The 13,788-nt window shown below is 33.8% G+C and overlaps 2 protein-coding genes across 4 annotated transcripts; both read left to right on the top strand.

Moving 5' to 3' along the window:
• Nucleotides 1-152: 152 nt before the first annotated feature.
• On the top strand, nucleotides 153-7,345 carry LOC145555609 (uncharacterized). Of its 3 annotated transcripts, XM_081617348.1 has the most exons (15): nucleotides 153-384; nucleotides 598-711; nucleotides 2,058-2,119; nucleotides 2,262-2,349; nucleotides 2,435-2,496; nucleotides 2,582-2,678; nucleotides 3,058-3,480; nucleotides 3,574-3,660; nucleotides 4,001-4,337; nucleotides 4,415-4,701; nucleotides 5,333-5,497; nucleotides 5,572-5,679; nucleotides 6,539-6,698; nucleotides 6,814-6,859; nucleotides 6,959-7,345. In XM_081617348.1, exons 2-15 carry the CDS (start codon nucleotides 616-618, stop codon nucleotides 7,095-7,097), a joined length of 2,157 nt encoding a protein of 718 aa, XP_081473474.1. In that variant the 5' UTR covers nucleotides 153-384; nucleotides 598-615; the 3' UTR covers nucleotides 7,098-7,345. The 3 variants fall into 3 exon arrangements, with proteins under 3 accessions (XP_081473474.1, XP_081473476.1, XP_081473477.1); XM_081617350.1 differs by having other exon boundaries at nucleotides 153-711; nucleotides 6,539-6,632; XM_081617351.1 differs by lacking the exons at nucleotides 153-384; nucleotides 598-711 and having other exon boundaries at nucleotides 2,070-2,119; nucleotides 3,198-3,480.
• A 4,771-nt stretch (nucleotides 7,346-12,116) lies between these two features.
• LOC145642567 (uncharacterized) lies at nucleotides 12,117-13,046 on the top strand. Its single transcript, XM_081693768.1, has 2 exons — nucleotides 12,117-12,741; nucleotides 12,871-13,046. The coding sequence occupies exons 1-2, from the start codon at nucleotides 12,117-12,119 to the stop codon at nucleotides 13,044-13,046; spliced, it is 801 nt and encodes a 266-aa protein (XP_081549894.1).
• Nucleotides 13,047-13,788: the final 742 nt, after the last annotated feature.

Genomic DNA, 13,788 nt, shown 5'->3' with positions numbered 1-13,788 from the left:
GCATACATAACTCTTATATATGTCAGGTAACTTTTATGCGTTTTAGTGTAAGTTTTGCACATTTTATTGTCACTCTATAACGGATGTCCAGTAAAGTCGTTTTATTTAAAAGTTTGTGTAACTTTTTAAGGGTTGAGGAAACTTTTACAACAAAAGGACATTTTCGACAAATTTTCCCATTGATAATTGTAAACCTTGCTGCCAAGAAAAATCCCCTAAAAATAAGAGTATCGTCAGCACAGTGTTCTGCAATGGTGCTACCGAAAATGGCTTCTTACACCGCAAAATGGGCGATACCTTCAGCTTATCTTTATCATCATCAATTATCAAGTTTCAACCCCATTTTTTATTTCATTTTTTTGCCTTCCAATCCCCCTTCCCCTGGTAAGAACACAGATTAATCTTGCTGTAATTATTTTTCCTGTTTCATGCAATTTTTTTTTTTTAATTGTAATTCACATTAGTTTCAATGCTAGGGGATTTTTCTATGTTTCCCAGATGAATAATTTTGATATTCATGCTGATTATTGACATGGGTTGCTGTTTAATTCTGAAATTTCAATCAAATTTTGCATTTTTTTTTTTGGGAAATAACAGGGGAGTTTGTACAATAATATGGGGAAATCCAAGGAAGAGGACAAGATAGAGAAGATTATTCGTGGATTATTGAAACTTCCAGAAAACCGGCGATGCATCAATTGCAACAGTTTGGTAACGCCCAAAAACAAAATTCTTTTTCTTAATTTGTTTGAATTTTGTCTGAATTTTTTGTATTAAGTTATTAATTTTTTTGGGGGAATTCAATGGATTACATTAGCAAAATCTTTACCCAATATATTTTCTACGTTGTAAAATACTCCATAATTGATGACAAAATTGTGCCAATTGGTGTTATTAATGCTTATCAAATAATATACGAAGTATATCTCTATTTTAGCTTCTTGTTTAGCCCCTTCCTTCAAACTTGTTAGTTAAAAAATGGTAAAAGTGATTGATTGAATAGAAATGAGGTATCATGGGCTTACATGTTTTGTTTAAAAGCTTTTATGCAATGTCTAGTTTTTACCTATCTGTATTCTCACAACATTGAGTTAGATATCACTAAGATTTAAATGTTATTTGATCTTTGAAAATGCTAATGTGGCATATAATTTGTCTTTAGTTACCCGTCTAAATGGCCGAGGTTTTCTTGTGAGCTGGGATCCCTATACACCCCTATGAAATAGGTCTTGCTGATCCCTATACACCCGTACGTAATAGGTCTTCTATGGCCAATAAATAACACCAATTGCAGTATGATGTTCATCTCAAACTTTTACATTAAGAAATTAGAATGTAAAATTTGTAGATTTGGGTTATACTTTCCGAGGCAAATTTATGCTTAGATTTGTATGCATGGAGGTACTGGTTGTAAGTTGTAACTTATTTACTTTAAGATGGAATCTAATGATTATCCGTACTGCAGACTGCTGATTTTCAGCCATTCCTGATGCCAGAATTGCTATATACCTAAATTCTACTTGTGGATGGATTTGATCTAAATTCATCTTAATCATCCCTCAACAATCTTCTTTAGGATACTAGAGAATTGGTGTTGCACTTTTGCTTGAACTTAATAACCACTTTTGTGATTAAAGTATTCGCTTATAATCTTATACAAGTCTTTTACCCTGAGATACCAGTTTTTTACCCTGAGATAAACCCAGAATTTTTATTTTTATTTTTTTTTTATAGACTCATAATATTATTCCTATGAAATTCGGCATATGACGTTTTAAATCTTCATAAATATAAACATTTTTGAACAAAAGCCATTTATTAGAAATAATATAAGAAATCTATTTAAAGATTTCAGTTAAAAGAAGATATGTATACAACTCTTGAAGATTATTTTGTAGATGAATTTATTCCCTTAATGAGGATATGTCACAAATGTCTTGCTTGTTATTGTATAAGTAGTAAGTAAATGATACACCACCAGCTTGTATCTGAAGTAATGCAATGTTGTTACGTATTTCTTTGCCTGGCTCCTGAACATACGGCTTATCTTGAATCAGGGACCGCAATATGTTTGCATGACATTTTTGACATACGTGTGTACAAATTGTAGCGGGGTGCAGTAAGTATCTATGTGTTTTTTTTTAACATAAATTGTGTTTTTGATGATACTCTTGCTGGGTGTTTTTACACCAGTGAATATCATCTCATCATAGCACCTTAGATATGAAATGATGAGTGGCCTTCTGATTTTATTTTTCCAGCCGTGAGTTCACTCATCGTGTAAAATCTGTATCGATGGCCAAATTCTCCATGGAAGAAATTACTGCTCTTCAAGCAGGAGGAAATGAGGTGTGTACATGTGTACTCATTCACTTATTATATGTATGCTATGATATCGTCAAGTGTACGGTCTAACCTACTTGTATTCTTAAAGAGAGCAAGGCAGATTTACTTCAAAACATGGGATCCACAGCGTAATTCTCTCCCAGAAAACAGGTTAGTGCATTTTGAATTGAATTTAAACTAGTGTACTGCTGTAAACAATATTTATGTGTTTTCTGTTACATTGGTTTTGTTGCAGTAATATACATAGAATTCGTGATTTTATCAAGCATGTCTATGTGGATAAACAGTATACCGGTGAGACCCATCCTGCTTCGGCTCAAAGGTCACGAAATGTAAGCCCTTGAACTGCATCTTATTCAATTCCTATTCGTCTAGGGACAATATTTGTATTTTTTAAAAGAATTTTAATCCTATCTTGCTATTAATGCTCACCACCCTTTTTTTCAAAATCTGAAAAACATTGCATATTATCAACCAATAAGAGAATGTGGCACACAAATTATAACACATCAACACATAGAATGTGGATTCCTTCTCTGACTGTTATGCACAAAATCTGTTCTGAAACATTGATAATTTTACTGGCTTGGCTTTGTTTTTGCTAAAACAGGCTCTTTGTTTTGGGGGGGTAAGGGGGATTCCATATGTTGTAATTTGAGTTAAAATTTTGTTCCCTCATAACCTGTCTTCATTGGAACCTATTTTATCCAGAGTGGAATGTACGAGCCTTATGAACATAAAAGAGTAATTAAGGGTGAAAGCTCTACGTCTCATGTGAAAACTATTGACAAATATAGTAGATATGCTAGTGATGAATCTAGAAGTCCTCAGTACTCAGGAGAATTCTCTAGATACGGTGATTTCAGGGCTGGTTCGTCTCGTTTTGAGGGTACAGAAGGTCGCTATCGAGTGGATGACACTAGAATTTCTGGGCGGGCTGCTACCCAGATGTTTACCACTGAAGACATTAAGCCCAGAAGGAGGTCCCCTGATCGCCGACTGAGTAGTGATGCAAAAAGCCCTACACTACATCATGTGAAAGAGATCCTTGGAGAAAACTCTGTTGCTTTACGTGTTGCCAATCATCCTAAATTTGCTGATAGGAGATATGATAAAGCTGCTACTGCTAATGCTGTGAGTACTTTGCTGAATCTATGGTTGATTCCATGTTTGTGAAATGCTGCTGATTTTAGTTTCATGTTAAAAGTAGCTCCATGATATGTGCAGCAGGAGCGTGATCATCATAAAGAAAGCCATAGAAGTGTAGATCATAATGAAACAACTCTTCAAAGATCTGTTTCAGCTGATGTTCAGGTGGGCTATATATTGGAACCTTCTTTATTTTTTGGGTTGAGGTGCTATTGTATGCAATTTCTTTAACCTATCAATCCTTTATTGTTCTACATGCTATAGTCATTAGTTCAATATTAGTTGCTGCTTGTCCTTTTTTTTTTTTGGGAGAGGTTCATCTGGTGCAGCTTATCTTTAATTCCTTATTACTTGCTGCTAAATATTCCTGTATCTGACGGAAGGCATAGCTGCTTTATTTGAATATGGATTTATACCCCTGATTGGTTGAAGTATTGATATGGGTTAATATTCTTAAAAATATCTGGCTTTTACCCAAATTGATACATGATGTTCGGTTTGTTAGAACACTGCAGAATCTGGAAGTCAACCACCATCCAGCCACGTTGAACCGAAACGCAAAAGTGAAAGCTTTGGATCATTGGATGTCTTTACAGATTTTTCTTCTCGATCTTCTGTCCAAAGTCTTGGTCCACAAACGAATATTGCCATGAAGCCACCTGCAAAGAATACTCCTGGTTATGCTCATCCTAATACCTTGGAATTCTTGCTATTTGAATTATTTTCTCGGGCTGAAATGACCCACAGTGATCAGTCTGGAATTCCCTGTGAGGAAAATGATGTATCAAGTCCTTCAAGCAACCGTTCAATATGGAATCATGTACTAGCACCATCCACAAGCGGTAATCATATTTTAGAACCATCAAATGAACTGCCATCATGTTCAGTGGCTCTGAGGATTTTTTTTTTCATGTTGCAGTATCTCAAGCTTTAACTGATGAGTGCACTTCATATTCTGCTGCTGCTACCACCACATCCAATACTTTATCCATCAGCATGCCAGCAAGATCAACTGATGCAGATACTCCTAAAGGCTCTACTTCTCAGATGGTCCCAGATCTACTGGGTGATGATGGTGTGTATGCCACTGCAGATATTGGCGTAAAGCAGTCTCCAAGAACACAGCATCTTGGGCCTACCCCGGTTTCAGATACTTTCTCTTCTCCTATTCAAACCAGCCATTTAAATGAAGGTGCATTTAATCAGGTAAGACTTAATGTACTCCATTTCTGTATTGTGGTGGAGAAAATTGGTTAATTTGACTATCATATTTTTTTGGCAATTGACATATTAGCATGTCATTGTTGAATCTTTGTGGTCAAGACTCAAGAGATGCTCCCAAATAGAGGTTTTTGCGTGAAATGCATGTCTATAGCCTCTGTGAAGCATTATTGTGCCAATGAGCTAGAGTTCTATTGTTCCTCTCCTGTTAGGCCGAACACATTTAATCCTTAAACTTGTGAAGTACAATTAATGTTAAATGATAATTACTCTGCTATCAGGTTGAAAATTTTGGACTGAAGTAATGAGAATTTGAGAAAGAAGGTAAGAAAGAGGCTAGGGAAACCTCCCCTGACCTTTCTCTGATCTTGGCCCTTAATGTCAGTAGTCTCCTTTCCCTTAATGTCTCTCTATTACAACAAGACATTTAGTCACTGTTATAAAAAAAAACTGTCTGAGATAGGTGTCAAACTGTCTGCATGTTGAAACTTGCAGAGTTGTCAGACATGTATAAGGATTAAGGACACAGCACACAGGGTTGAAGCCTTGCTTTGTTACATGAAAGCTTGAGATGCATGAATCAGTAACATTGCTTATTTTTTATGATAATTGGCAGCCAACAGTGTTGCCCCCAGCATCATTTGCTCCAGTAATTTTTGGCAATCCTACTGCACGATCATCTCAGCCTGCTCAAGGTCCAACTGGAGAAGCAGAATCTTTAATTGAAATGAAGCCGTATCTTGCAGACACAAAAACTGGTGGAAGGAAAGAGCTTCCTGCAGTAAGCATTAATATAATCTTGTTACATATATGTTCCTTATTACGAATTTCTCAAATTATTTGTCTTCTCTGTAGGAACTTTTTGCTTCTCCCTATCAATTAAGCTCAGTTTCAGCCTCAGGGTGGCCAGATGGTTCAAATAATGGCATGGGCTTTAACATGCATTATTACCCTCCTCAGATGGTACGTTTTATTATTACTGTATTAAATTCCTTTTGTTCCGGATTTAATTATACACTTCAATCTTAGAAAACGCTCTATTATTATTTTAATGTATCTTTCTTTTCATTACTAAAAATTTATGGCCCAATTCTTAAATTTAATAAAAATAAATAAAAATAAACCCTATATCTTCTGCCACATATATACTTTATCAATAAATAAACAATTGATAATCAAACAATAACTTATCTTATTAACTATGTGACATGATAAGTGTCAAATTTATTTTGGGATGGAGGGTGTAATATTGAAGACTTTACCAAAATTTGATTACATTAGAAATGCTTGATTGTAAAGGAACTTTGATGGAATATTTGAATCCTTGGGTGTCTTAAATAAACTTTTCCTTGTCTCTCTGATTATATGTGGATTTTTCATTCCAGAAAATACCACCGTTTCAATATGTGGTCAAATCAAGTAACCCATTTGACACGAATGATAACAATGCTCTTCCTCATACTAACTTGGTACAGTTATTTTTTTAATTTTCACCCCTAATAAAGCTTATAGTTCTTGAAAGATGTTTTGCAACTTGACTGAACTTGTATTGAATTTGATGTTTGAACATGAATTCACCTTAACACTGAGCCTTTTAGTAGAATTCTAGAAGATGATAATTAGTGGCCGAGGGTCTAGAGATGTACCTTATTGAGGAGAGGGGGGGGGGGGGAGTTTGTTTCCATCTTTTATTTCTCGTAGCATGGAAATGAAGCTAATAGGCACAATTAGCGCTATACCAACTTGTCCAACACTACTCCCCTTGCTGTATGAAATATATTACAAAGCAATACCATCACAAGCTATGCTTAATGTGATGCAGTCTTCTGCAATGGGATTTATGCAAGGAGGATCGAGTCACTCATTCATTCCAGCAGGCTTGTCACATGCTACAAGCTTTGGATCACATCTTCCAGGTTCTGCACTAACTGGTTCTACTGCTTATTTTTCTAGTGCGCATCATCAATCACCTTATGCTCTAGGTGGTTCTTCACATAGTATATGTTTCTTCTCTTCCATATTCGTGTCAAGTTTTTTTTACCAATTTGTCTGCACCAGGCTTGTTTGATTTGCTTAAAAGTGCTTCGAATGTTTCAGGTGCATATATGGGGCAGCATTTTTACCATAACAAGCCATCAACCAGGTATTTGATCTTTAACGTATTGGGAATGAAGTTGACTAAAATAATCCATATATTGTGTCGACTAGTGTATTAATTTCTCATGTTAATATTGTGGTGCAGCATACAAGGAACGAATAGCTTTGGTGGCGATGTAGGACCAACAGTGTTGTTACATTCAAATCAGCAGTCTCCATATAGATATCCAGCACCTACAGACCAAAGTTCATATCCTATGGGTGGAGGAAATCCATTTGGGTAAATGATGAGCCGGAACTTGTGAATTTATGATGTTTTCGATCACACTCTTGCTGTAGCCTCCAAATCAACAGGAATGCTATTATGTTCGATTTTGTGAATTAATCGTGTCGTCTTATATGGTCAAGGCTAGGTATGTAAGCCAGCTAAATGACTCAGAGGAGCATTTTTATGAGGAGCAAAGAATCAGCTGTGAAATTTCTAGTGAATATGCTATATATCAGCCTAGCAGGGCTTCTTTTTTCTGGTTAATGCTACTTCTTTTTCTCCACGAATCACTGTTTTACCTGTGAATATTGGCCAATTCTGTTGTCAAATGATATGACAAGAAATTTCACTGAAAAGTATGTTTGCTTTTGCCTAAAAAACTTCCAAAAATAAAAAAAAGTCGGTTAAATGGCTAACTATTAGTCATATAACACTCAGTTACTTGGTGGTATATTGGTTTTTTTTCCCCTTGTACTTGACACGAAGGACTTTTTCCCGAAGTCACGAGTATATGTTAGGTGACAAATATGATAGACGTTTCGTGTTTTGCATAATACAATGAAAATGGAAACATTTAACTTAATGATTAATGTCTTTGAAATTGTTACTCGTAATTGATTAATGTCTTAGAAAAAAAAATGTATTTCAAAATTTTCATCCAATAGACATTAATTAATGATTAAAGTAAATGTAGCAACACTCGATATATAAAGGTACTTTAAAAATTCCGTCAATAGATAAGAAACCTGGAAAGGTATGAATAGTTAATCAAAAAACCGATATTGGATTATTATGATCTACTCATAAGATCATCTAGGAGTCATGGATTGCTCCATACTCGTGAATACTGATTTATAATTCCACTCATAGAATTCAATTATTGGAAAAAATGAATGAGAAATTTCACATGGCAACAAACCTAAATGGTTCACATGTGACTCTAAAATTAGCATCTTGTTGGCTCCTTGTTTTACTCTATATATTACAACTTGTGCATTTATATATCTACTCAACCAATTGTCCCTTGTATATATAAACCTCCAAATCAGTGCTCCAAAAACCTAGCAAAACACCTTTAATTATTTTTGCTAAATTTCATCTATCACTTGCTAAATATGATGAAGTTCAAGAAATCTAGATCATTAACAATATTGTTAATGTTCATAATTATGAGTTTAAGCATAATGTCAAGAAAATGCAATGCTACAACTTTCCAAGAATGTTATATTCCATGTTATATTCTTTGTGCTATTCAACCAACTCACACTCTTTCTTATTGTGCTTTTGAGTGTCTTAGGGATTGTATTATCCCTTCAAATAATACCCTTGTTACTTCCTTCCATTTTTGCAACCTTGGTTGTGCTTCTTCTCATTGCACCAACATTAGTACCATAAAAAAACCAGGTACGCACGTAGAAATATATTTTTAACTTTTTATTATACATCAGGCTTTTTAGATTACTGTATTATAAAGTATTACGTATTATATTAGATTATTGAGTTTTTCTCTCTTGGGTATTTCTGCCTAAACGCCGATTGTCCTAAAAAAAATGTAAAGCGGCATTTTCCTAATACAAACACTTTGTAGTTACTTGTTATTTTTTGTAAAATATGATGATTTTGGTTTAAGGGTACTACATTATTATTTTATAATTTTCAACATTTTTGTAATTATTTTTATTATCATGCATTATATTGTAATTATTTTGTGACCAAATTGTATTTAAATTGACAATTGCAGGTGGAAAAGAAGTAGAAGGGTGTGTTAAATCTTGCTCTGGAGTTTGCCAGAGGAACTACTTGAATAACTTAGCTCCATAACAACACTTTTCTTAGTTAATGTGCTTATTTTATTATGCTCCATTATTTTAAAACTATTTTGTATTTTTCTTACTTATTTTTTATACTTCGTACGAAGTATTATATTTTGGGGATTCTTGTAGTCTCTTAAAATACTGGAAAAGTGTAAGAATTCAACGTTGGATTTGGGTAGTGCCATAGTAAGTTTATGTTCGGAGTTCTTGTGTAATCAACTTATTCAAGTGTCATTAACAACGTAATTTCTACATACGTAATTAATTTCCATCATTTTTTAATCAAGCGCCTAATGACAAAGCATGCATGTATATATGCATGCATATAATAATTAATAAGTAAAAAAAGCTTCTCATACTACAAAATTATTTGTGCATTATTATATTCGTCAATGACATGGATGATGTGGTGTTACACTAGCACATGATGAAATATCGATGTAATCTGAGGTTTGTTGTAGTAGTTGTATTATTGTCGGAGAAGGAACATGTGTTTTCAAGCAAACTGGATAAATTTTTAATACTTGTATTTAATTGTGTATGTGACTGTGTGACCTAAACCTTCCATGATGAAAAATTATTTGCATACGTTGTTGGATTCCTTAAATAAAACCCACCACACATAAGAATAGTTGGTGAAAATGTGAGTATGAATGTATGGGCAATCGCACTAAAGTTTTTGCGTCATTTCACAAATACTCCGTACTAATATTCTACAAATAACGAGGTTCAAATAACAAACATTTATTAAACACTTGTAAATTACAAGGGTCCGGCTGTCTGGACACAGGGGACCTTCCACCGAGGCCATTCGGGACCTGACCTTCCATAAATTATGTAATTAATTAGCTAATGAACTAAAGTAATCTATATTTAGTTATAAAATATTGGAACATGGTGATTAAGTTTTGAGAAAGAGGTTTAATATTTAAATTCCGACACCTCTAATGTTTTCGGCCAAGATCCGTCATTGCGTCTGGATGCACTCGTCAGGAAGAAAGAGTCCGCTTTACAAGTTTAACGAGGTTTCATCCAAAATTATATGTATATCAATAGGAGTAATCCCTCATCCTTATAAATTTATTTAGCCCTACTTCTCTTTTTGAGTTATCCATTTGAATTTGTTATGATCTTTAAATAATCATACAAGTCTGCCAATTTACTACTTATCACATTCACTATTTGTTTAATTTGGTTACTCAAAGTGTCTATTCTTTTCAGCTTAATTTTAGTTTAGTTCAGTTAAGTATTCAGCTCTAATCAGTTCAGTTTCTAATTTTGTTCTCTTATAAAATACTCATTTCAGCTCTATTCAATTCAGTCCAATCAATTCAATTCAGCTTACTTTATTAAATCATAATAGACCCTAAGTTTCTCTCTTATGGAGTTGGTGGGAAATTCACCTTGTGACTTTAAGGTCATGAGTTGGAGCCCCACTAACTACAAAATGTTTGGGAGTAAGGAGATTCTCTTACCAATAGGGTCCTTCATCTTAGCTAAAAAAACAGGTTTTCCCTCTTATCAACTCCACCAACCCAAAAATTAATATGGATCCAAATATGATAAATATACCCTTGTTGAGAAAAATTACAAGTGAAGTTCACATGAGCATGTAAACTAGTACAATAATTTGTAACAAAGTACAATCATGCAAAATATTTTAATAAGAAAATTTGCCTATAAAAGGCAAGTTCACTATTGTGAACTACACAAGCAAAAAAATAACCGGAGTAATACTACTACACTACTTTTACTTCTTTACTTCTCTTACTCTCCAACATCTTTCTATTGGTAAAATATTTAACACGTTATCAGCACCAGTTTCCAGTCAGGTATATTTATACCTACTTCTAAAAATTATAACAAATAATACTATCTACTTCTAAATGTTTCGAGGAGTATGCTCTATAGTTGCCCATATTTGGGATCCTCTATACCAGAAACTCAAACATTTAATGTATTATATATACCTCAAAAACAACAGTGAAAGTTCTCTTACTTGTGAATTCATTACTATCATCTTTTGTTTTATTCATGTTGATGTTTCTTTGTTTGATTCATGTTGATATTACATACTCATTTTACGTAAATTTTTGATCTTAGTTATTATAATTGCTAAGTAGTAACTTTGCATGCATATTATTAACTAGATTAACAAAAAGATGCAGCCTTTTATACTTATTTTTTTTTCACTTTTATATACTTTTTGTGTTTCTTTCCGTTTTCGAACCCATGATCTTTTATAGATATTAGGGCTCTCGGACCACTATGGCTTGCATTCCCAGTGTGATAACCTTTTACAGTTATAAATATATATATATGGACCATAATTTTATGCCAGTACATTAGACTATTAAATGATATATTTACAGTTGTACAAAACAGTAACGGATAAACCTACCTCTATAAAAGGCGGATTTTTCCCCCAATTTCACCACAAATCCCTTATCCCTTCCCACTTTTTATCCAAAAAAAAAAAAAAAAAAAAAAAAAAAAAAAAAATCACCTAAAAATTTTATCACCCCCTTCTTCTCCGATATGTTCCCCGACGACGGCAACCAGAACACCCAAAACACCCACAACTTCACCTTTGAAGAAGATTTAAGGAAGATAAAACAATATTTCCTTCTAATTACGGCGCTTGTAGTTCTATTAGTAGCAATATTAGTTTTTGTCATTATGTATAAGTAAAACTCACTTATTTTGTCGTTTTAGTATATTAAAAGCTTGTTTTTGTTTTATTATGTTTGTTGTTATTAATCATCATTGTATAATATTACCGTTATCATTATAATTGTTGTTACTACTGTTATTGTTGTCGTTTTGTTTTTTTTTTGCAACTAACATGATTAATTTTTGTCTAATCATATAATTACTCACAATAATAAACCAAGGGGGAGAAAAGATTATATTATTTCTGGTTTATTATTATATTAAATTTAATTATCACGTGTCTTATTAACTTAACTATAAATATGGAAGAACTAAACATGTGAGTTGTATGTATAATTTGTTATTATAAACTAATTATAACGTAATTTGTTGTAGCTAAAATGGGAGACCTTATGAAAAGACAGTTCAGCATCTTAGATTTATCTGGAAAGAAATTTCTGGAATGGAAAGTGGATGCAATGATGAATTTGAAAGCTCAAGGCTTGGAGCACACTGTTAAAGAAAATAAAAGTCCCTCTGGTCAAACAACTGATACTACCACTTCTGCAATGACTGTTGCAAAACCTGTTACTGAACAAGATAAGGCAAAAGCCTTAGTGTTGTTAAGGCATCATTTACATGAAGGCCTTAAAACTGAGTACATGATGGTTGAAGATCCCAAAGAATTATGGGATTGCCTTAATGAAAGATTTGGACACCACAAAAGGGTGCTCCTTCCTAAGGCATTATTTGATTGGACAAATTTACGGTTCCAGGATTTCAAATCTGTAATTGATTATAATTCAACCATACATGAGATAGTGTCTATATTGAGATACTGTGATCATCCAGTTTCGGATGAACAGATGATTGAAAAAACACTCACTACCTTTCATGCAAGCAATATACTGTTGCAAGAACAGTACCATGAAAGAGGTTTTAAAAGGTTCAATGAATTAATGAGTGTATTGCTTGTTGCGGAACAAAATAGTGAACTTTTGTTGAAAAATCATAACCTGAGACCAACTGGGTCTTTGGCCACTCATCATGAGGCAAATGCAACAAATTCCTATCCACCCGAGTCAAATGCTACAAGAAGAGGTGGACGTGGAAATTACAATGGCCGTGGAAGAGGCCGTGGAAATTATCGCGGACGCGGCCGTGGTCGTGGTAGAAACAATTTTCTAAGAAACAGTAATTTCAAAAATTTTGAAAAACAGAAGGGGCAGTCATCTGGAAGCCACAAACAAACTCCTTCGAAAGGAAAAGACACATGTTACAGATGTGGCATGACAGGACATTGGGGACGTACTTGTCGTACAGCCAAACATTTGGTAGATCTTTACCAGGCTTCTGTAAAGGGCAAAGAGAAAAATGCAGAAGCAAATTATGTTCATGAGGAAAATGCTCCTTGTCCCAGCCTTGATGTATCCGATTATTTCATGGATAATGCTGAAATTGGAAATGATTTCATTCTTGGAGAAAACAACAATGCTTAGGTTTCTCATCTACTAATGTAACATATGCTATGTTTTAATGTATTTTCTTTATGTTCTGTATTTTAAATTTCTAGTCATGTACTTTTAGTCACTATCATCAATAAAAGATTGTATAATATTATTCTAAACTAATCTCAAATTTATTTTATGAAGATATGGATCTACCTGAAGTTAGTTCCGAATATCAATGTCTTTTGGACAGTGGAACAACGCACACTATTTTAAAGGATAGAAATTATTTTTCACAACTAAAGTTGTTTCAAGCAAATGTGAACACTATTTCCGGGTCAGCTAAATTAATTGAAGGATCTGGAAAGGCTTGTATAATGCTTCCAAATGGAACAAAATTAATAATCAATAATGCTTTATATTCGAGTAAATCTCGAAGAAATCTCATAAGCTTTAAAGACGTACGCCAAAATGGCTATCATCTAGAAACAATGATGACAGATCAAAAGGAGTATATATGTCTCACGGCAGAAAAACATGGCAATAAACATATATATGAGAAATTGCCAGCATACTCTTCGGGGTTATATCGTATAAACATACGACCCGTGGAAATCAATATGGTATCTAACCAGAAGTTAGATGACAAACATTTGATTATCTTATGGCATGATCGTTTGGGACATCCAGCAACTGGGATGATGCAAAGAATAATAGCACATTCAGTTGGACATTCAATAAGAAATGTCAAAATTCCCCGATCAGATGAATTAACATGCTCTGCATGTTCACT

This window comes from Chenopodium album, chromosome 8, assembly GCF_948465745.1.
Source record: "Chenopodium album chromosome 8, dcCheAlbu1.1, whole genome shotgun sequence".
Taxonomy (NCBI): domain Eukaryota; kingdom Viridiplantae; phylum Streptophyta; class Magnoliopsida; order Caryophyllales; family Amaranthaceae; genus Chenopodium; species Chenopodium album.
Note: the sequence above shows the minus strand (reverse complement) of the source record. Positions and strands in the feature narration are given on the sequence as shown.